This window comes from Chironomus tepperi, unplaced genomic scaffold, assembly GCF_022539635.2.
Source record: "Chironomus tepperi strain 1889 unplaced genomic scaffold, CSIRO-AGI_Ctep_v1 contig_376, whole genome shotgun sequence".
Taxonomy (NCBI): Eukaryota; Metazoa; Arthropoda; class Insecta; order Diptera; family Chironomidae; genus Chironomus; species Chironomus tepperi.
Genome location: NW_027226498.1, coordinates 1,648,669 through 1,671,300, shown reverse-complemented (window position 1 = coordinate 1,671,300; position 22,632 = coordinate 1,648,669). Strand labels below are relative to the sequence as shown.

At 30.5% G+C, this 22,632-nt stretch overlaps 4 protein-coding genes across 4 annotated transcripts; 2 read left to right on the top strand and 2 right to left on the bottom strand.

Moving 5' to 3' along the window:
* Positions 1-8,034: 8,034 nt before the first annotated feature.
* On the top strand, positions 8,035-15,083 carry ATP8B (ATPase phospholipid transporting 8B). The gene is made up of 17 exons (XM_070647841.1): positions 8,035-8,746; positions 8,991-9,049; positions 9,138-9,443; positions 9,597-10,037; positions 10,103-10,321; positions 10,381-10,522; positions 10,600-10,706; positions 11,197-11,526; positions 11,754-12,218; positions 12,281-12,481; positions 12,546-12,871; positions 12,927-13,240; positions 13,354-13,565; positions 13,626-13,851; positions 13,906-14,009; positions 14,082-14,447; positions 14,513-15,083. The coding sequence occupies exons 1-17, from the start codon at positions 8,152-8,154 to the stop codon at positions 14,732-14,734; spliced, it is 4,635 nt and encodes a 1,544-aa protein (XP_070503942.1). The 5' UTR covers positions 8,035-8,151; the 3' UTR covers positions 14,735-15,083.
* Positions 15,084-15,470: 387 nt separating this feature from the next.
* Positions 15,471-19,336, top strand: Mms19 (MMS19 nucleotide excision repair protein). The gene is made up of 3 exons (XM_070647514.1): positions 15,471-15,807; positions 15,889-16,622; positions 17,134-19,336. Exons 1-3 carry the CDS (start codon positions 15,723-15,725, stop codon positions 19,198-19,200), a joined length of 2,886 nt encoding a protein of 961 aa, XP_070503615.1. The 5' UTR covers positions 15,471-15,722; the 3' UTR covers positions 19,201-19,336.
* Positions 19,337-19,408: 72 nt separating this feature from the next.
* LOC139095994 (NKAP family protein CG6066-like) lies at positions 19,409-20,885 on the bottom strand. Its single transcript, XM_070647580.1, has one exon. It carries the CDS (start codon positions 20,836-20,838, stop codon positions 19,498-19,500), a length of 1,341 nt encoding a protein of 446 aa, XP_070503681.1. The 5' UTR covers positions 20,839-20,885; the 3' UTR covers positions 19,409-19,497.
* Positions 20,886-20,941: 56 nt separating this feature from the next.
* On the bottom strand, positions 20,942-22,468 carry Rpt5 (26S proteasome regulatory subunit Rpt5). The gene is made up of 2 exons (XM_070647581.1): positions 21,689-22,468; positions 20,942-21,629 (listed from the first exon to the last, which is right to left on the bottom strand). Exons 1-2 carry the CDS (start codon positions 22,364-22,366, stop codon positions 21,024-21,026), a joined length of 1,284 nt encoding a protein of 427 aa, XP_070503682.1. The 5' UTR covers positions 22,367-22,468; the 3' UTR covers positions 20,942-21,023.
* Between the last annotated feature and the right edge of the window lie 164 nt (positions 22,469-22,632).

Sequence of the window (22,632 nt, the reverse complement as noted above, 5' to 3'; positions counted from 1 at the left end):
AAAATCATCAGAAATTCCGCCGCCCGAAGATGATTTTCAGAACTCTCCTATTCGTCTTTTGGATAATGTGGTTGAGAACATAAGGCAGCAAACACATGACACATTACAAAATTCACAGTCTGACCATTTTTTTAAGGTCGTGGAAACTGATATTCAAAATCGTCTGACGCCAATAAAATTGAATGAAATAATCTCATCATGTGCAACAGGTAGCCTTGAAATATTCTATATTGAAAATTATGAGATTTAAATTAAACGTTCTTTATAATAATCTTAGGGATTGACATGATGAGAGGAAGTAAATTTAAAGAAAATGATGCAAGAGATGCTTGTGAGTCTTATATCAAAGCAATGGTAATGTATGAGGGAGAAATCAAAATTCGTAATGCTGTGCATGATGCGAATAAAAAACAAATAGAAAGGGATATTGAAAGACTTGCCGAAGTTGCCGCTGTATCTGGAGCATTTTCAGATAATAATCCACAAAGCACGACACAAGAATCATCAAACAAAACAAATGAGGCTATGGGATTTAACATAACCAATACAAATTTCGATATCTCATTTGCCCCATCGGACGATCCTGATGTTTACAAGCCTTTAGAAATTATTAGCTATGTTGGAATGACAAAATAAAGAAAATGTAGAGTGAAAAAGTAAAACGAATTTTCTTTTATTGAAATAAGCTTTTAAAAAAAGCTCGTACGAAAGCTATTATCCTTTTAAAAGCTTTCTATAGGAAATACTTGAAGCTTTCTTTTAATACTTTTTTAAGTTGCTATGGGATTCTCCAGATTATCTTATTTTTTTATTGTCTAAAGCATTCTAAAGTATCAATTAAAATAAATTAATACTACAGAAATATGAAAATTACATAGATTAACTTGTATTTCAAAATATAAGATAAGATAAAAATAGAAACAAAGAATCATATTAATTTGTTGTACGATACGGTACAAAACCAATTGTAAAACTGACTACATATTGCTTCCACGCAAACAATCTCCATTCATTCACAATAATTTTCAAGTTTGTACGTCCAATTAGCGGCATAACGAATGACTAAATTTTCATCTAATTACTGTGCGTGAAGATAACATCATCACAAAAACGCTTACATCTATTCAATGCATGCATGTTCATATATACAGTTCTCTCATAAACTAAACATTAATCTAGATGCATGCGCGCCAAAAAAAATTCGATACTTATTAATCTGTCTTCTTTTTAGTACGAATCGAATGATCAGTTGTGATTGTTTTACGAGAACGCTTGATTATTGCTTCCCTAAAGCACATTCTTTACGTGCCATTCATGAATTCTAATGTTTTTCATTCTCATTCAAAGTTCAGTTTCCTTTCAGCTTTCATTCGGTTCGGTCGTGAAAAAGAAAAAGCTCTTGGTGTCTTATAAACAAAAATATGGTTGAGAATAATGGGAAAAATACATCATTACATTTTAATAAATACGAAACTCGTTAATGATTAATATGTGAAAAGAATTTTAAAACCAAGATAGGATACTAAATATTTGAAGAGCTGAAACGTTTTGAAATACATGAAAGAAAGAAAAAGTTAGAAAAGTTTTTCATTTGTTGAAAAATTGTGAAGTAAAGTAGCTGAAAAGTTGATTGAATATGTAAGAATGAAGAATAATTCATTATGCTCTTTTCATTGTTAAGTGATTCAATATTAAAAATTATGATGTGCTTCAGATGTGCTAAAATGTGTAACATACATATTATTGCTCAATTTCAAAAAGTAATTAAATATTTAGTGTAAATCAAAAAATTAAACTCTCAAAATTGGTTTTAAATGGAAATTATCACAAATTAACAAAAAAAAAAGTTTAAAAAGCAATAATTACTAGTCATTTTTATATGAAAAAAAAAATTATTTTATTGTACAGGTTATAGACATTCAATAAGAAATAATCAAAAAAACTTGACATTTCCAATCAATACAATATTTGATATTCGTATATAAAAATCTATACTTTAGTTAATGATTTATTTATTATGTGCTCGTATTCTATGAATATATTCAGATCTGCGTGCTAACATGTGTGTAGAAATTTATTTCTTTGGTGATAACTTTATTGAAATTTATTAAATTAACTTATTTGTAAACGTGAATGTTTCGTTAAATTTTTTATAAGCTTGAAAATTTTTAGTTTTGTAATTCTTTAATAGCAATTACAATTTTAAAAAGCGTTTAAAAATACCTAATACCAATAATTGATTCTAAAAATGTTACGATCAAATCATTCTAACTGGTATTCAATAATTTTCTTTTTTTCCGATCCGTTTCGATAGTATAAGACTTAATTCAACAATTAAGACAGTTCAATAATTAAAAAGCTATTCAATAATTAAGGCTCAGTTCTCCTGTTTTAAATTCCAATTTTCCAGAAATATTAAAAAAAACTTCGATTTTATTCCATGCTTGATTTTTGATTAATTTCTTTAAAAAGTAACAAAACTCAATTTGAGGTAAAGTTAAGTAAAAGTTAAGCTCATAAAAAAAGGTTTACATATGAAGATGAGTCACATGCATGAGAATTCTAGCATATTTGGAGATAATGTAACACATTTCCCAGCTACAAGATATTTTAAAAGTTAGTTTTAAGCTTAGAGCTTACGAAAAATATTCCAGAAGCTCTTAGCCCTAACATACAAAGAGAACCCTTTTAGTTACGGCAGTGGTATTACTGTACCGTGATAGTATGTTATTTATCTGTAAGGGTATCTGGCTTTTAACAGTTTTGGTTACTGGTTAGATTTTTATATGAAAGTTATACACAGACGATATATCATAATAATATTTCAACAGCAGAAACTTTGTATGCATTGTTCATGTTTAAGCTCGTATTTCTAATTTATTAATAGCCATGAGGATGAAATGATATTTTATCTAACCAATTTTCCATAGAAAACGTTGACCAATTAATAAAACAAATTTTAAATTGAATAAAATGAACAAGTATGCTAAATGTATCTAGTACTTTGAATTTTGTGGCTTCTAGTAACATTTTGTTAATTTAGTTTTAATTAAATTTAAATTATGTACATGTGGTTTGTAGAAAACTAATAATAATTTCATGATTTTTCGAGACATATGTAAACAGCTGTTAAATCATTTCCTAACAGACAATAAACCTCCTCAACTCACTGAGCATTATTATTAGCACACTTAAAGAATTAAAGTTGGCTTGCTCAATTTTGTGAGCATACTCTTGAACAGGCTCCATCAACTTCGGGGTTACAAATAATCTAAAACTGTTTTGGACAAGCTTTTCCTTTATGTTTGTTTTAATGAAATCCATGTACAATTCAAAAAAAATGATAGTAATTTACTAAAAATAACAATAATCCAATTGGATTTGAAATGTTCATCCATTTTGGAGCACTTATGTTTCAGTAAATTTGCATAAATCCACGTCAGAATTGCACAATCATTTATTTGTCTACCGCAACTTTATACAATATGCAAATATGCAGTGTTTTTTTCTACGAAGTTGAGAAACAATTTCTATGCGGAAATAGAAAAAAAATACTTGGATAGTTTTCAAGAAATCACTGCACTTGAAAATGCATCAAAATAAAATAAATCATCACACTATAAAATGAAAATTATTCAGTCTTGTTGTGGACATTGTATTCTATTTTCAAAAAGTCAACTGAATTTTGGGAAAATCTATAATAGTTGACAGTTAGAATGAATTTTGTATGTTATCTTGTGACATATGATTCATAACAGCGTTACGTTTGTCACTATGTTAAAAATCATTTATTATGTGAATATGTACGTGATAAACGTCATCGAAAAGATTCAATTAATCATCGGTTCGATTCACACATGAACCTTGACGTTTCAATAGATTCAAAAGATATGTAAATGTATGCATTGTCGAATGAATTCGTTATTCGTTAATTAAACATAATAACCACAAAATACATGTAAATAGGTAGAAAATTTTGTACACTTAGCCGTAAAGGTAAAAGCTAAACTAACAATGGCAATTTTCCAACACTTTCACACGTGTGCTTTGATTTTCCTATGAATGAATTCTTCACTGCGAATTGTGGCCTTATAGCATGCAATTTATGATGATATACCTTTCATTTTTTTTTTTATAAATGAATGAAAATACTATGAATTATTTATTTTTGTTTACTATGTTGTTTATGTTAGTGATAATTACATACAATTCTATAGTATGTGAATAAATTTTATTTACATTATTAATACGCCATGCCTCAATAATATTTTCATTGCAAATTGTTTTAGTCCTTTTCTTTACAAGTCATAAAATTTACCTAAATAAACAAAACATGATGACATTAAACGGAAACAATTAATCAAAATGGCACTTTCTTTACGAATGGTCATTTTGAACAAATTTCAGTACATGCAGTAAAAATTTCTTAAAACTTTCAATTTCATTGCATTGTCCACAATATTGAGCCGTTTTTTTAGAACTTTCTTTTAATTTCCGTTAACCTTGACAAATTTCAATTTCATCGCTAATGTATCACATTATAGAGTTACCAAACAAACATGTTCATGAACGTTCATATCCTTCCAATGCTCACAAGGTGGACATACATAATTGATTAATCAATAAAGCTTGCTCATAAAATGGTCAGTGTTTGTACAGTAAAAAGAGTGAAAAACTACTGATTTCTTATTAATGAACAAAAACCGTTAGCTTTGTTTGAAGCATGTAATAATAAATGGAAAATTGTCCATACACACAAATAAGAATTTGAAGATAATTTTCTGATAAACTAATAATAAATACAAATATGATTACATATAAAATTTTGTGTGTATTGTAAGCTCTTAATGTGATATCATTTCCATATTGAGAAATGTTAATGTGAAAAAATAATTAAACAATGGAAAATTTCATAGAATTTGATTAAAATTTAATTGATAATCGAAACAGTTTTTCATCGTCCATTTGTTTCATTTATAATTGATATAATTGATAATTTCACTGGATACCTTTACTTAGAAAAGACAACGTATGTTCCTTTTGTCATGGCCTATTTCAGTTAGCTCTCGTCATAATATCTGATTTCTAATTAACTAGAGACTCTTAAATGAACAATATTTACAACTTGTTGTGAAATTTAATCAGGACCAATAAAATCCAAATAATTCGGTATCACTCAATTATAGTACATGACTTCATAGATTTCATCATGATGACCAATATCTTATATTATGTATGTGGGAAAATTTACAACTGCCGTACTTGAGTAAACTCTTTTCAATGATGTTGAGCACTTTCAATATATGAACAAAAAAAATCAAATCAATATTGTTAAGTTGTTGGTATATCTTATTACAAATTGAAAGGATTGGAAATTTAGCCTTGAAAAAGGTCTGCACAGTTAATAATTTAAAAAAGGATTTTTCATTCAATAATTTCCTTCATATTGACAGAGAAATGCTATTTTGACAAGAAGGTTATTTAAATATATGTTTAAGTCCACCTTGGAAAATGATATTGACAACTATACTGATATTTAGGTTCTATTCATAATATTTAAATTTCATATGATGAGAGCTTAAGAGTTTAAATTTTTTAGTCGAAATGAAACAAAACAAAAGATTTGCTGTTTGAATATCAGTTTGAATATGCATGACGTAGATTTTAAATGAAATTATAATTAAAGCCGAAATTTATTTTAATAATGAATAAAATATGAAACGAATACAAAAGCTGAATATATTTATCTCATGGGAAATGTTAATAAATCTTATTTTGAAGTTCAGGATTTCGAGAGTTCTAGTTTCTCCGCACAAATTTTATTCTAACGTTCACAAATGTAAATCTCCGTTTTGAACCCGAGCGACACAAATTAAGAAGGCTCCACGACGGAACCTTAAAATTCTTCATTTGTGTCGCTTTCCCGAGCGATTAAATCTAAAAATCATAAAAGTGTGCATACCAGTGTAAAAATTGTTTGTCTATTTCAGAAGTCATCCAGAAATGCATTACGATAGATACAAAAGTTGAAATTCAAAAAATGGATATTGAAAACTATTTAAAATGTTCATTTACATACCAAACATTTATTGTGGTAAAAATGACAAGAAAAAAATAATAATATGAGTTGTGATTATCAGTTTAAGTGAATACAAACTTTAAAAATTAAGGAAAAATTGATGAGCTTTAAACAAGCAATATATACCTTTATGAGTATGCTATACATTAGAATTCATACATATTTAAATATACAAAACAAGAAATTTTTAAAAGAAGAAAAAAAATGAAAAATTTTAAATAAACTCAGAAGATAATTAAAGTACAATGCAGTATATGGGTAGAAGCAACCAAACGCAAGATATTCCACGTAAGTTTACTTTTTGATATTTGTTTTATTTTAAGTACACATCATACCACATCATACGTAATGAAAGTATATAAAAGCAAAAGTTCAAGTTAAAAATTAATTACAACTGATATTAACATGTGCGTTGCTGAATGTTAGATTTGGAAAGTTCATCGAGACTTTCCACGTTATGCGCGGACATAAATTTTATATGAGACTTTGTATTTGTTTACAAATTCAAGTGGAAAGGCAATAAGTGTTAGAATAAAAAAAAATACAACCTTTCATTCCAATCGTTTCCACCGACGGATACTTTGATATTTTTTCCAAAAGGACTTTTAGTATACGTGATACATTTGAGTAGAAAGAAGTAATAATACTTGAACATTTTTTTCAAATATTTTCTAGATTTTTTCATTCTATCCTAATTTATAAGATACATTTTAATAGAAAAGTAGTGAAAATTGGTTGTGTGTTTAGTCATATTAATTTAGGTCAATCATATTAATATTTAGAGTTTTGAATTGGAGTGAAATTTAATGTGTAAAGTTTTTATAAAGTTTTCAACATTTAAAATATGTAAATGTTTAAGGAACAAGCTACTTTAAAATTCATGTGGGAAGTATTTTGTTGGATTTCCTTTCCACAACTTTAAAAAGGATACGACAAATATGTTTCAACAAAGAATTTTTTATGTCGCAGCTAAACTGTTTTATTGATTACTTTTGTAATCATAGAAGGATAATGAATAGTATTGATTTGTTTAGTAACGTCATCAATTATCATAATATAGTACAATAGTAAAAATCACTAAAAAATTATTTCTACATGAAAGTAAAAAGAATTTCAGACCTTCTCGCCCACGAAATGTTTATTTTCTAAATTATCGTTGTTGAATATTAAATGTTAAAATGTCTCTGTCCCGAATGGATGTTTTTTTCTTCTCAAATCTTATATGAACATGAATATCTTATATTCAATTTCACCATCATTTGAAATGTATCATTTCAGAGTTTTATTGAAGAACTATCTCTACAGAATAAATTTCTTCTTTTATGGCTCCCGGCTCCAAGGAGCTTTATTAATTTATCAATTACTTAGAACAGTGATGGACAACCTGTGTGCCGAGGCATAATGTCATGAACCGTATGGCGCGTGATTTTAGTCGTGGCTTGCCATCGAGGTTTTCCGCAAAAAATAAAAGGTTGTCCACCACTGGCTTAGAATGATAAAGTCTTGGGGAATATTGAAAAGATGGATTTAAGACTATTAATTTCGCTAACTAATAGATACATATATGGCATTTACTTCCCAAATCCTTATATTTCGATGAATAGTAAAGTCCATCTAAAAATTTGATTGGTCTAGCATGTAAAAATTTTATGCCAAGTTTTTCTCTCCCACGAATGACATAGAGAAGTGTGAGCTTGTTTCGATAATAACATACACTTGTCTGTGATTAACTCTCTACATAAAATGTACATAGTGATTCATTCAATTTTATGTCATGCAATAATTCAAGTTCATAAGTACAAGATTCATGAACTTTACAAATCAAGTACAGAAATAATAATTAAATGCAAAGGACTCGTACATGTATTTTAAAAAAATGAAATTCGTGGAGGGTTGAATTTTATGAATAATTTCACTTCCTTGACATTTTTCGTAATTTAAATGTTGATTTTTTTATTCTCTTTCGCTAGTCTGTATTAAAGTTTAATAAATAAGTATGAAATGTGCACAACATTAGAGATGCTATTATATTTGAACAAAGACATTCATTTAGTGTAGTTATAGTAAATGACATGGAAGATAATAATAATTCAAATGAAAAAGATGATGAAAAGTCATCGTCAGTTTTGCCATCACAGTTTTCCAGATCAAATCCTGATGAAGAAAATTTCAAAAAAAAGCAAAATTTCAGAAATTCTACTGGCAGTCAGAAAGAAAAACAAGGAAAACATACTAAAATGCCTTCAAGCTCAAGCCTACGTAGTTTAGTATCGATTTTAAAACAATATGATAATACACAAATTCATCAACAGTCAGTACCAAATGTATCATTTGAGGATAATTTTAATAAAGAAAAACTTACAAATTCAAAAGTCTCAGTTAATGCCACGAATATATCTCGCAATAATTCAACATCACAGCTACAATATACTATAGATGGTGATGAAAATTCTAAATCAGTAATGAACGATAGTACAAGCACACAAACATCAACTATCGGCTTTCGTGCATCATTCTTTTCAGTATTAGAAAAATTTGGCATATGGCGAAGCCAAGACCTATATAAAACTACTCCATCATCAGCAAACGACATAAAATTTTTTACTTCTGAACGCCGAACAACTAGAAATTCTGTGTCAAGTCTCCTTTTTCGTACATTGCATGGTGGTAATTAATTTTGTCTCACTATTAACTTGTTGCCCATGGCCTTATTATGACTATAGCAACATTTTCCTAAGCACATTATAATGAACTTGAATAAGCTAATTTTGTTTCTTTTATAAATGAGAACAATCAATAAGAAGCTTTTCTTCTCATGAAATATGATGTGTTATGCTTAGTAATCCTTAGTTTCAACAATAGTTATTGTCATGCTATATATAATATGTATTTATTTTATTTAACTATTTAGAAAATGCGCGTAGGATTCGTGCTAATGACAGAGAATACAATTCTCAATTTCACTATGCAGTAAGTGTTAAAAGAAGTAGAACAAATTGAATGAACAAATGCGATTGTTATTTCCTATTAAATAATTAAATTTTTATACACCTTTCAGAATAATTACATCAAAACATCGAAATATTCATTTCTAACGTTCCTCCCATTAAATTTATTCGAACAATTTCAAAGACTAGCAAATTTTTACTTCTTTTGTCTTTTATTACTTCAACTCATTCCTGCAATATCATCTCTCACACCAGTAACAACGGCTATACCATTAATCGGTGTATTAAGTTTGACGGCCATAAAGGATGCCTATGATGATTACCAACGTCATATATCCGATTCACAAGTTAATAACCGAATATCAAAATGCTTACGAAATGGAAAATTGGTCAATGAAAAGTGGTCTGGTGTTCAGGTGCGTCATTTACTACAATTATGTGTTCACAAAAAATTATTATGCTTATTATTCTTTGATGATCCATAAAAAAAATCAATCTACCTAATTTTTCCGCATTCATTTGTCATATACATGTGTTGTTTTTTCTCATATTTCCTAAAATTCATATAGGTTGGGGACATTATTCGAATGGAAAATGATCAATTTGTTGCTGCAGACATTTTGCTATTATCATCAAGTGAACCAAATGGATTATGCTTTATTGAGACAGCGGAGCTTGATGGCGAAACAAATTTAAAAATAAAGCAATGCCTTGTCGAGACTGCGGTAATGAATGACTACGAAGATCGCTTATGGGAATTTAATGGCGAAATTGTATGTGAGCCGCCTAATAATCTATTGAATAAGTTTGAGGGTACATTGATGTGGAAAAATCAACGCTTTTCACTCGACAATGAGAAAATCTTACTTCGTGGTTGCGTGTTGCGAACACAATGGTGTTACGGCTTAGTCATCTTTGCCGGAAAAGACACGAAGGTCATGCAAAATTCAGGAAAAACGAAATTCAAACGAACAAATATTGACAGATTACTGAACTTTATCATCATTGGGGTAAGTGTGAAGACAATAGGAAAAATGTTTAATATTTTACAGCACAGATTCGATGTTATTTCCAGATTGTGTTCTTTTTATTGTCAATATGTGGATTTTGTACAGTTGCCGCCGCCATATGGGAAGGACTTATTGGATATTATTTTCAATCGTATTTACCATGGGACAAACTTATTGTACCACAGCACATTCAGGGATCAACAATCATCGGATTATTAGTATTTTTCTCATACGCAATAGTTTTAAATACTGTCGTTCCAATTTCTTTATACGTCTCTGTAGAGGTAAGCATTCGCTTCTTACTGAATTTAAGGATGTTAATAATTCGTAATTTGATCAACAGGTTATTCGATTTGCTCAAAGTTTTCAAATCAATTGGGATGAGAAAATGTTTCATAAAAAGACAAAAACATTTGCAAAAGCAAGAACAACGACACTGAATGAAGAGTTAGGACAAATTCAATATGTATTTTCTGATAAAACAGGTAAACATAAAGGATTTATTGTTAATGTATTTTGGAATAATGTGCATTTAATTGTTACTCGATTTTCTGACAAATAGGAACACTGACACAAAATATTATGACATTTAACAAATGCAGTATTAATGGACGAGCATATGGTGATGTGATTGACCTAAGGACAGGAGATATCATTGAAATAACTGAAGTAAGTCAATCAATTTATGCTTTTGTGTACATTATATGGACACATAAAATATACATTCAGAACACCTTATTATACATGACATTAACACATTTTTAAGTCCTTAATGTTCATTGACATGTTGATTAGTATTTTTGAAAATTGGCTTTTACAAAAAGTTTTTTGATGTAGTTTTAACATCATGCACTGATTCAAAACATTGTTGAGTTGGTGTCTGATATTCACTGCCATATTGATAATCATGTGATTTAAAATCCTGTTCCCATATCGATTATTGGTGATAATTTTAAATGATTACTGGATTGAGTAAATTTTATACATATTATCGACATGACAGTGAATTTAATTTCATTGCTATAACTTTATTAAATTGTATCAAAAAATGCATGGTACCTCCATACGTTACCGACCGTTGTGTTTTTGTCGTCGCAATTTAAATGTAAATATTTCAACATAAAAACCCATCCAATTCCCCTTAAAACTTCTTCTGCAGCATTCACGTTTGAATTCAAGCAATTCATCATTATTGCATTCAACCGACCTCCATTCAATCGGAAATAGTTCGTCACATATGACAACAACATTGTCAAGTTTTGATTATAATATAGCAGCAAGTGAAATGCATGAAATACTTAATAATAATAATATCATTTTTGCTAATGGTGATCATAAAAAGCATCATCAAACTGTAAGATTTGTCTCCGATATCGGAAAAGGAAAAGATAACATAAAGTCATCTGTGGCCTTGGCGGAATCGGAAGAATCAATCATTAGTAAATCATCTCATGAAAAATATGAATACAAAGATGGATTTTTTGAACATGTACGATATTTAACATTTTTTTGGTGATATTTTTTAAATCTATTCATGATTGCTCATTATATTTTATTAATTTTCTTGAAAATGTATTTTTTCATGCACAATTGACTTTTAAGCTTTTTTGACTTGATATACTTTTAACCTACTTATAATACACGTCTTGATTAAAACTTAACAAACACAAAATAGGATAAAGTTATGCAAGATCTTCTACCACATTTTTGTTTCAGGATACAAAGCCGATTGATTTTTCATTCAATCCATATTATGAAGCAGATTTTAAATGGTTTGATAGAGAGCTTTTAAATGCAGTCCGTGCAGATGAAACACATGCACATAATTTCTTTCGAGTACTCGCATTGTGCCATACGGTAATGCCTGAATTTAAAGATGGAAAGCTGGAATATCAAGCGCAGAGTCCTGACGAATCTGCTTTAGTAACTGCTGCTCGTAATTTTGGCTTTGTGTTTAAGGCACGAACACCAAATAGTATTACTATAGAAGTTAACGGAAATACTGAAGAATATGAATTATTACACATTATAGACTTTAATAATACTCGAAAACGAATGTCAGTGATCCTTAAACGACATAATGCGATATTTCTTTATTGCAAAGGAGCAGATAATGTGATATATGAGAGACTAGGACTTAATCAAATGGATATTAAACATAGAACTCAGGAACATTTAAATGTAGGATTATTATGATTTACTTTTTAAGAAAATTTAAGCTTCAACTACATTTGTCATTCTAGAAATTTGCTGGAGAAGGATTAAGAACGTTAGTATTAGCAGAGCGGAAAATAGATGAAGTATTCTATAGTCGATGGAAGAAAAAGTATACAGAAGCGTCACTAGCATCATCGTCACGTGAAGAAAAGTTGGAATATGTTTATGAAGAAATCGAAAGCGATATGAAATTAATAGGAGTAACTGCAATTGAGGATAAATTACAGGTATAAGCTTTATGTCATTAAAAACTATTTTTACATTCAAAACATTATTATAAATTCTTAATAGGATGGAGTTCCTGAGGCTATTGCGAATCTTCAATTAGCAGGAATCAAAGTATGGATTCTTACTGGTGATAAACAAGAAACAGCAATCAATATAGGATATTCATGTCAATTATTAACTGATGATATGTTGGACGTTTTCATCGTCGACGGTATCACAAAATCTGAAGTTGAACAGCAATTAAGGAAGTACAAAGAATCTATTAAAATAGTCAATACTTTTCATCCACCTGGTGTACAAAGTGTCAATGCAAACGGATTTCTGAAACGAGATCAAGATTTCGATATTAAAATGAAGACACCACCAGCAATATCAATAGTTACATTTAGGTACTGTTTTATTCGCATACATAATTTACAAAACCTGAGATTTAATTTATTGCAGTTCCGAAGCAAATAATATATTTGAAGACAACCTACCGAATGCTGGACAGTCGTCAACACCTCCAGAAAATGGTGATGAAGGTGCAGGTTTCGCTATTGTGGTAAACGGACATTCGCTTGTTCACTGTCTTTCAATCGACTTAGAACAAAAGTTCTTAGAAATAGCATCACAATGTAAAGCTGTAATCTGCTGTCGCGTAACTCCTTTACAAAAAGCTCTAGTGGTGGCTTTAATAAAAAGAAGTAAAAATGCAGTTACACTTGCCATAGGTGATGGAGCAAATGATGTGTCAATGATAAAAGAAGCTCACATAGGTAAACATTTTCAATTTCTCCTAGAGGGATCTATCAGCTGCCAATCCTCACAGATTTGTCTCAAACGATTTAACCTTTATAATCCTGAAACTTTACTTTCTATTTTACAACAGGTGTTGGGATATCAGGACAAGAAGGACTTCAAGCTGTGCTTGCAAGTGATTATTCAATAGCTCAATTCAGATACCTTGAGAGGTTACTTTTAGTCCATGGACGTTGGAGTTATTACCGAATGTGCAAATTTTTAAGATACTTTTTCTATAAAAATTTTGCTTTTACATTGTGCCACTTCTGGTTCGCATTCTTCTGTGGATTTAGTGCTCAGGTATGTAAACAAATTTAAATTATATGAGTTATAGTCTTTCATATTCGTTTCTCTTTACAGACTGTCTTCGATCCAATGTTTATATCAGTTTATAATTTATTTTATACATCTCTACCGGTATTAGCTTTGGGAATCTTCGAGCAAGATGTATCTGATAAACATAGCATAGAATATCCAAAACTTTACGCGCCTGGCTTAACTAATGCTCTTTTCAATACACAGGAATTTATTAAAAGTGTTGTACATGGCGTTTTTAGCTCGTTAATATTATTTTTAATTCCTTATGGTAAGAATGGATATAATTAAATTCCTGAACAATAATTAAACGATGTGTTTATAGGAACGTATGGTGATAGAATATCGTATAATGGTTATGTGTTAAGCGATCATATGTTACTTGGAACTGTAGTAGCTACAATTCTCATCTTAGATAATACTGCTCAAGTAAGGAATTTTATGTCATTAAACAATATTTGAAAAAAACTAAAATACAATATATATATATATATATTACAGATTGCTCTAGATACTGGTTATTGGACCATGTTTAACCATGTGATGATTTGGGGAAGTCTTTTATGGTATTTTATACTTGACAATTTTTATAATTATATAATACGAGGCCCATATGTTGGCTCACTTGCCAAAGCTATTTATGAATCTACATTTTGGCTTACAACATTACTCACTGTCATAATTCTGATGGTGCCATTACTTGCATGGAGATTCTATACCATAACATGCAATCCTAGTTTGGCCGATAAAATACGCATGAAACAACGCAAAATGAAGAATGTTAAATCTAAGCCCGTCATTACTCGTACTGCTTCTGCGAGACGATCGAGAAGATCGTTAAGATCATCTTATGCATTTGCTCATGAGGTAATTGATTTTATTCTTACTTATGTAGCAAATTTTCATTAAAATTGATAAATTAAAATTTTTAGGAAGGATTTGGTCGACTCATTACTTCAGGTAAAATTATGCGAAAACTTCCACATGATCTTCAAGCATACCCACTTGGACCAGGTAGTAACAAAAAGCATCATTCGATGGATCATCAAAATGGGGTATTGAAATTGAGTAAAATAATACCGAGTAGCTCGTCGGCCAATAGTGATTTGAGTCCTAGAGCACCGTTATCTGATTTAGATACTATTAATCTTTAGATGATTAATGTTGTGAAATTCATTCTATTTCACATTATATGTCCGTCCTGAATAGCATAACATAAAACACATTTAATTCATCGTTTATGTTAAAATTAAAGATAAATTTACATAGAAAGGAACTACCTAATATTTGTTAAAATTTGGATAAAAATGAATTTATTGGAATTTATCTAGTTATTTTAATAACAATGAAAGAATTTAATTATTTTAACATGCCTTCACCAAAACAATTACGGTATGAAAAGAAACCCTTATTAAAATATGAAAGAAGTAACATAAAATTACTTCTATTTTATAATAACAAAATAACTACTTGCTCAATAGCAAAAAATACTCTTTAAAAATGTTGTGAAAATAAATACCTATTTTAATTAATTTTGATAATAACGAGGATGAGATATTGTTTATCAACTTTATGAATGTTAAATAAAAAGCATGTAAAAAATTAACGGATTTTTAAAATTTAAACTAACATTTGGTTGCATTTTCAGCATCGATATTAATTCATACTGCGCATACGGCCTAGATTCATTCTTTTCTTAATTAAAAGTAATTAATAAACATTCAAAGAATTTCTATCTTCGACCTCTGGATTTTTCGCTACAAAAATAAGTCGAAATCAGTCGTCGCGTTGTGAACACGTTGCGATATACTTGAAAGAAAGTTCAAGCAAACTATGCGGTCAGTCGGCCAAAATAAATACTAATTAGCATGTTTTGTATTTTCATTGCATTCGTGTTTACTAAAAAGTTTTTCACGTGATTTAAGTTAATTCATCAAAACAAAGCTACTTTTGTAAACGAGTTTCAGTTTAGCTTGATTAGCTAGTTGTATGCAAGCATAGTGCATATTTAGTGTTCATTAGTCTTATAAGTGAAGTTATCATAACTTTTTACAAGGGAAAATAGGAAAAATAAGAAATATCGAGATATAAAATCATTTAAAAATTTTAAAAATTTAGTCAATTTAACTAAACAGAATTAACATGAAATTTCCATGGACTACATCGATTGTGGACGTGCTAAAGGATGACAATAAAGTGGATGAAAAGCTGCAACATGTAGCAAAATGTAAGTTTTCTTTGCAAAAAAATATTGTACGCAATATTATTTATGTTAATTTCTTTGTGTTTTTGTGTATTTCGCATACAGCGCTAGTAAAAAAAGGAGGGGATATAAGTGTTGTCATTGAGGAATTGGGACCAGCATTAACACATAAAGACACAGACATCAGATTAAAAGGAATGAAATTTTTATCTGATTTATTGAAGAATATTCCCAATGATTTCCTAAATGCAACTCAATTAGAATTCATTATAAAATTTTATGTTGATAGAATGAAAGATCATCATTCAATAACGCCTCAAGTTATTAATGGATTGTTAGCAATAATTCAAATGAAGCATTTTCCACATACAAGCATCATCCATATACTTCAACAAATGTTTGCTCAAATCTTATGCCAAAATCAAACAAGAAACGACAGGACAAATATTTTTTCTATCCTACAATATGCGTCTGACAACTTTCAGCAAGAAATTGAAACGATGGGAACTGATTTCGTTTATGGAGTAATTCAAGCAATCGATGGTGAACGCGATCCGAGAAACTTATTATTTCTGTTCGAATTCATGCCTCGTTTCATAAACACATATGAATTGCGTCATTTGAACGAGGAAATGTTTGAGGTCTTTTCGTGCTACTTTCCGATTGATTTTCATCCATCACCAAATGATCCAAAGGCCATCACTCGAGATCTGTTAGCCGAAAAATTGAAATTCTGTTTATGCGCATCCAAAGATTTTGCTCAATTCTGCTATCCGCTAGCACTTGAGAAGCTCGAAAGTGATCTGACTGTTGCAAAACTTGATTCTCTCAGCTTGTTGGTATGTAGATAATTAGTTTTGTTTTGTTTATGAAAAATATTATCTAAATTTTGACACATTTATCATGAAACTAGTTTCCTTATCTATCTTCTTTGCTCATATCGCACATAACATTTATTTTCCTCATGTATCAAGTATCATAAATACGATTTTATGAAATATCTATCTAGTATTTAAACAAACAAGGAACGATAAGAATAAAACAGTCAAAAATGCAAAGAGAAGCTTTAAAATTTTTATCCCGCGTTTAAAATTAATTGAACGATTAACAACTTGATTAAAATAAATAAATCGACTTTATGACCTTGAGTCTGTTTAAATTCGATGAAAATCATTCATACTGGTATAAAATAATTGCCTTCATTGACCAAACGGAAAGAATTTCATTGTTTTATCTAAAACGTAATTAGGTATTTTTATGATTTTACTGATTCGGTAGAAAATAAGGAACAATAATATTACCTGATAACAATAATTTACTACATGTTTAACATCTTGTTTATATTTTTAGTCGCACGCGTCTTCAACGTTTGAAGTGAAAAGTGTTTTGGAGAATTTCGATGATGTTTGGCAAGCCATAAAGAAAGAACTCTTGCCAGGATCAAATAACAAAGAGATACGTGCAAAAGCACTTTGCGTGATATCCGATATTTTGAAAGCAATCAATAACGATGAAGCACACTTTGAGATTATTCTTAATAAAATCTTCACAAACGCGATTGGAACGTTGCTTAATCGTGATTCGAATTTATTTAGACCGACTTTAGAGTTAGTCATCAAATGCGCTGAAGCATCTGATAATTCATGCTTGTATGTCATGAATAAGGTTCTTCCCATTACTCTTACGGAATTGACGACAAATGAAGAGATATCTGATTCAGAGAAATGTGACATCTTAGAGGATTTTTATAAATTCGTATGCATCATGGTTGATATGAATAAACTTGGAGAATATAAAAATGACAATTACATGATCAACATACAAAGAGAGCTAATTAAAATTCTGATAACGTATGATTCAGAGCTGTCAAAAATATCATGGAAAATATTGACCCGCATTACGCCGATATTGAGTGACGAAAATCGTCAAGTCATTTACTCTAAATTAAATGCTAATCTAACAAAGTCATCGACCGAAGAAGCTGAATGTTTGTTGGAATTGGCAAAAGTATATCCACATGAAATTCATAAATTGGTGCTTGAGGAACATTTTTCGAAGAAGTATGATAATGAGGAATTTGCCAAAAATATTTTTACGACACTTTCACCGCTTCTGATTGTTCCTGAACTTCGTGATCATATCATTGAAGTTCTGTGCATTAATCTCTTCAATAATCATTTATCAGTCATTCAACTTGTTGTTCTTGATATCCTCCGTGAAATATTAAATTCGTCTAAGTCACCAGAAATTGCTAAAATCTTGTACGGCGAATGGAGAATTGTGGTCAAATTAATTGACTTGATTAAGAACTTGAATATTGAGACAGACCAAGAAGTCATGTATCGAGCATCAATAGTAATGAGTCTTGTTACCCGATTATTGCCGAATGATCAGCAAATGGAATTAGTTGAGAAATATCTACCTCGTATGAAACTAGAATCATCCATTTCCGATTTATATATAACCTCAGGACTCTTAGGCTTTCTTGATGCTGCAATTCCGTTAGAAAATCACTTTGAGCAATTAGTAAATGAACTTACGAATTTATCTTTAACAACTCATGATGAGAATGCAAGAAAAATCGCAAATCAGCTCCTTTGTAGCTTGTTTAATCGTGCGCCAGTAGATGATAAGCATAAGAAGATATTGAGTAAGATTTACGATATTTTAAAAGACGAGATCAAAAAGCAAAATCATCATGCAGTTGTTCTTCTTGGCTGGATAAGTAAGGGATTATTAGCACGTGGACATCCAGATGCAGCTGAAATTTTAGAAACTTTATCAGAATTACTGGATCATCCAAAATTATCAAAATCGGCTGAACTTGCATTTGAGATTATATCTTTGGAATTTCCACATCTTCATTTGCCACTCTTAAAACATCTTTTTAAGCAAAAGATTTTCGTGCTTGCCATGAAATTTTTGGAAGGAAAAATTGAAAAGTTTAGTGAGCATCATTTAACTGCCATGGCAAATATTCTTCAAATAACACCTCATCAAGTCTTGAAAATGAATATCGATAAAATTGGACCAATTTTATTCAAGTGCATTGAAACTGGTTCCGATGAGAACAATCCACACCCTAAAAGAGTTCTTCTAAGCTTAAAGATCATTAATAATTTCATTAGCGATAAACATCAGTTCATTTTAACTAATCTACAACGTTTAGTCAAGGAGTTTCTCAAATTATCACAGTTCAAACATTCAATGGATATCCGCATTATGGCTTGCAAATGCTTGGAACATTTGACCAAATACCCACTATTTACTCTTGTGCCATACAAAAATGACGTTACCCATGATTTGATTCCTGCTCTTGATGATCCAAAACGATTGGTAAGAGCGGCTGCAGTTAGTGCCCGAATGTCTTGGTACTTGCTCGGTGAAAATGAGAACGAGAAATCTTCCAACAATTAAAACAAATTGATATTTTAATAATGTTCACTAATTAATTAATTAATTTTTGTTTTTATCAAAACCACACAAAACACATATGTCTATTAATTGTTTTATTATGTTCAATAAACTGAGATGAACTTTATTATCAAACGAATTTTTAACACATTTTTCCGTCAACAGCCAAATCCTGAAATTGTAAAAGGCTATTCCGAATAATAAAATAGTATTCTTATTAAAATTTTCAGCTTATTTTAATCAAATGCAAACCAATTGACTTGGAATCGATACAAAAAATATAAAAATGATCATTAAATTTTACTTCTTATTTGCACTGGATGTTTTTGCACTGATCATTTCCTTAAACTGAGATAATATCTTGTTCTCTCGTTTTTGTCGTTCTTCTCGACTGAACATAGCAAGAGCACGTTTTTCATCAGCTGAATAAATTTGATTTTCCTTTCTGATACGAACAGCCTCCATCCTACGATGCCTGGAACCACTCATAACGTATCCTACTTTTTCAAATGATTCAATCTCATCACTTGTTAAGCCAATCTCTCCTCTGCGAGGAATACGCTTGCCTTCTAAAACATATGAGGCCATAGCTGCACCTTCACCAGGCAAAAGAGCTCGCCCAAAATCTTTTTGATTCAATCCGGCTGTATTCTTATTTACTGGACCAACAAAATCTTCATCATCCTCATCAGTCTTATCGGACTTGTGTTTGCTTGAAGTTTTTCTGTCAGCATTTTTCTCAACCCATCTTTCACCACTTTCTTCGCCACTACTATCTTCAGATGAGCTTGAGGATGTTTCTTTATGTTTCTTTGACTTTTTCTTACTAGACTTCTTCTTTTTACTCTTCTTGCTGTGCTTTTTCTTGGACTTTTTAGACTCCTTTTTGTGTTTCTTCTTCTTCTTTTCACTACTATCGGACTCATCATCAATGTCCTTTTGAGGTGATTTACCCCATACTACACTAATTCCTTCCTCACCAATAATTTCACGCTCTAAACGTCTCGATTGAAGGAATTCCTCTCTTTTTTGTACTTGACTGTTTTCATGTTTGTGATTTTTAAACCCTAAGCCATGTCTACTTCTTGGTGGTGGATTTTCAATGTACATGTCATGTTTCCATTTTCGTGAATTCTTTTCATCACGCTCAATTTCTTCTCCACTTGAACTACTGGATTTTCGCTTTCGCCTATGTCTTTCTTCTGAACGACCTTTTCTATCGTTATGTCTCGAATTTGATCGATTTTTATCTCTTGATCGATTTCTATCCCTCGATCGATTTCTGGATTTTGAGTAGTGTTTATCTTCTGAACTTCGATTTCTGCTTTTCGAATAATAATTGCTGGATGTCGAACGTTCACGTCTATTTTCTTCTGGATCTCTTTTTCCACGATTTCTGGATCTTGAGTTATCAACTGACCGTTTTCTGTCAGAACGATGTCTTGAATCTCGTCTATTGTGTGATCTTGATCGATCTCTTCTCCTATATTCCTTTTCTCGTGATTTTGACCGATTTTTTACTGATTTTGTGTAATTTCTATTTTTACTCAATGATCGTGATCGGCTGCGAGATATCGACATCTTTTCAATACTTCTTGACTTTCGGCGTCTTTTTGGACTTATTGATCGACTTGGTGCCATTTAAATCTATAATTTAATTCTAATCGTTTAAATTTATAGAAAAAATTCAGCTGTAAAAAATTTGTAAACAAAAAAATATACTTTCATACACCTTAGTAGCGGATTTAAATTCTAAATGATCGTTAAATTTATTTTCTCAAAAGAATTAATAGTGTGTAATGTGATACAAAAAAGATATTTATATTTTATGCATAGTAATTCAAGTTGGCTTTCTTCTTTGCTTGCACTTCCATAATAGCATCCATGAAATCTTCATGAGTTACGCTACTTGCAGAGCGTCTTAATGCTATCATACCAGCTTCAACGCAAACGGCTTTACATTGAGCTCCATTAAAATCATCTGTCGTTCTTGCCAATTCCTCGAAATTAACATCAGGACTAACGTTCATTTTACGTGAATGAATTTGCATAATACGTGCACGAGCTTCTTCATTTGGATGTGGAAATTCAATTTTACGATCTAAACGACCAGAACGAAGGAGTGCAGGATCAAGAATATCAACACGATTTGTGGCTGCAATGACTTTAATATCAGCTTGTGAACTAAAACCATCTAATTGATTAAGCAATTCCAACATAGTACGTTGAACTTCACGATCACCAGCTTTCTCTGAATCGAAACGTTTTGTTCCTATAGCATCCAACTCATCAATGAAAATAATTGCAGGTGCCTTTTCCTTTGCAAGCGCAAAGGCATCACGAACTAATTTAGCTCCGTCACCAATAAACATCTGAACTAATTGTGGACCAGCTAATTTCAAAAACGTTGACTTTGTTTGTGCTGCACAAGCCTAAAATTTATCAATTTACTTTATTTTTTGTAAAAAATAAAATATGTGCTATAACTTACTCTTGCCAATAATGTCTTTCCTGTTCCGGGTGGTCCATAAAGCAACACTCCTTTTGGTGGATGAATTCCAAGATTCTTAAACTTGTCTTTGTGAGTCATTGGCAAAACTACAGCTTCAATTAACTCTTGAATTTGCTTATCTAATCCTCCTATATCTGAATATTGTTCAGTTGGACGTTCATCAACTTCCATAGCTTTAACGCGAGCATCATATTCTGCTGGAAGTGTCTCAAGAATTAAGTATGAATCTTTATTCACACCAACAAGATCACCGGGTTTTAATTTTTCAGAATCAACCAAACCAATAACTGGTAAAAAGTAAGTTTGACGTGTTGACGTCTTAATTACTGCACATTTGCCTTTGCGCTGTGAATCTAACAAATTTACAGCTCCATCATCTTCCTCCTCTTGTGGATCAATATCTAATAATTCAATTACATTCGATACTAAATATGGAAGTGTTTTATTCACTTTAATCTTCTCAGTATTATCCTTAATTTTCTCGTTCTGAGCTTGTAATTCATGAGTTATTCTCATTACTTCCGATTTCATTATTTTAATTTCATTGTCCATCAATCGAGTACGATTTTGAATTTCATCTGTTGGCATCCTTAAAACTTCTTCACCGAGCAATTCTTCATCTTCCCAGATGGATTTATCGTCAAGTGTACCTGCCATTATCTTATTTCACTATTCTCGACTGTATTTACTTAAATATTTTAATATTTCTTGAGGATGATTTGCAGAATTTACAAAACTTACAATTCAATCGCAAGGGGTACAAAAGCATAACTCCGTTTAACTTTCACAACAACATTTCACAATTTCCTACCCCTGAATTTATTTTCGAACAAAAATATTCAAATTTTAAAATACTGGAAATTTTGCTTAGGTTCGCCTAAGTATTTAATTAATTAAGGATGCCTGTAAATTCAATACACAAA

Excerpts from the sequence above, each read along its gene's own strand:
- ATP8B (XM_070647841.1), top strand. The coding sequence starts at position 8,152 with ATGGAAGATAATAATAATTCAAATGAAAAAGATGATGAAAAGTCATCG. Across the intron at positions 8,747-8,990 it reads TTTTCGTACATTGCATGGTG|AAAATGCGCGTAGGATTCGT; the intron begins GTAATTAATTTT and ends TTAACTATTTAG. Across the intron at positions 13,241-13,353 it reads GATAAAAGAAGCTCACATAG|GTGTTGGGATATCAGGACAA; the intron begins GTAAACATTTTC and ends ATTTTACAACAG.
- Rpt5 (XM_070647581.1), bottom strand. The coding sequence starts at position 22,366 with ATGGCAGGTACACTTGACGATAAATCCATCTGGGAAGATGAAGAATTG. Across the intron at positions 21,630-21,688 it reads GAAAGACATTATTGGCAAGA|GCTTGTGCAGCACAAACAAA; the intron begins GTAAGTTATAGC and ends GATAAATTTTAG.
- Mms19 (XM_070647514.1), top strand. The coding sequence starts at position 15,723 with ATGAAATTTCCATGGACTACATCGATTGTGGACGTGCTAAAGGATGAC. Across the intron at positions 15,808-15,888 it reads GCTGCAACATGTAGCAAAAT|CGCTAGTAAAAAAAGGAGGG; the intron begins GTAAGTTTTCTT and ends TTTCGCATACAG. Across the intron at positions 16,623-17,133 it reads TTGATTCTCTCAGCTTGTTG|TCGCACGCGTCTTCAACGTT; the intron begins GTATGTAGATAA and ends TTATATTTTTAG.
- LOC139095994 (XM_070647580.1), bottom strand. The coding sequence starts at position 20,838 with ATGGCACCAAGTCGATCAATAAGTCCAAAAAGACGCCGAAAGTCAAGA.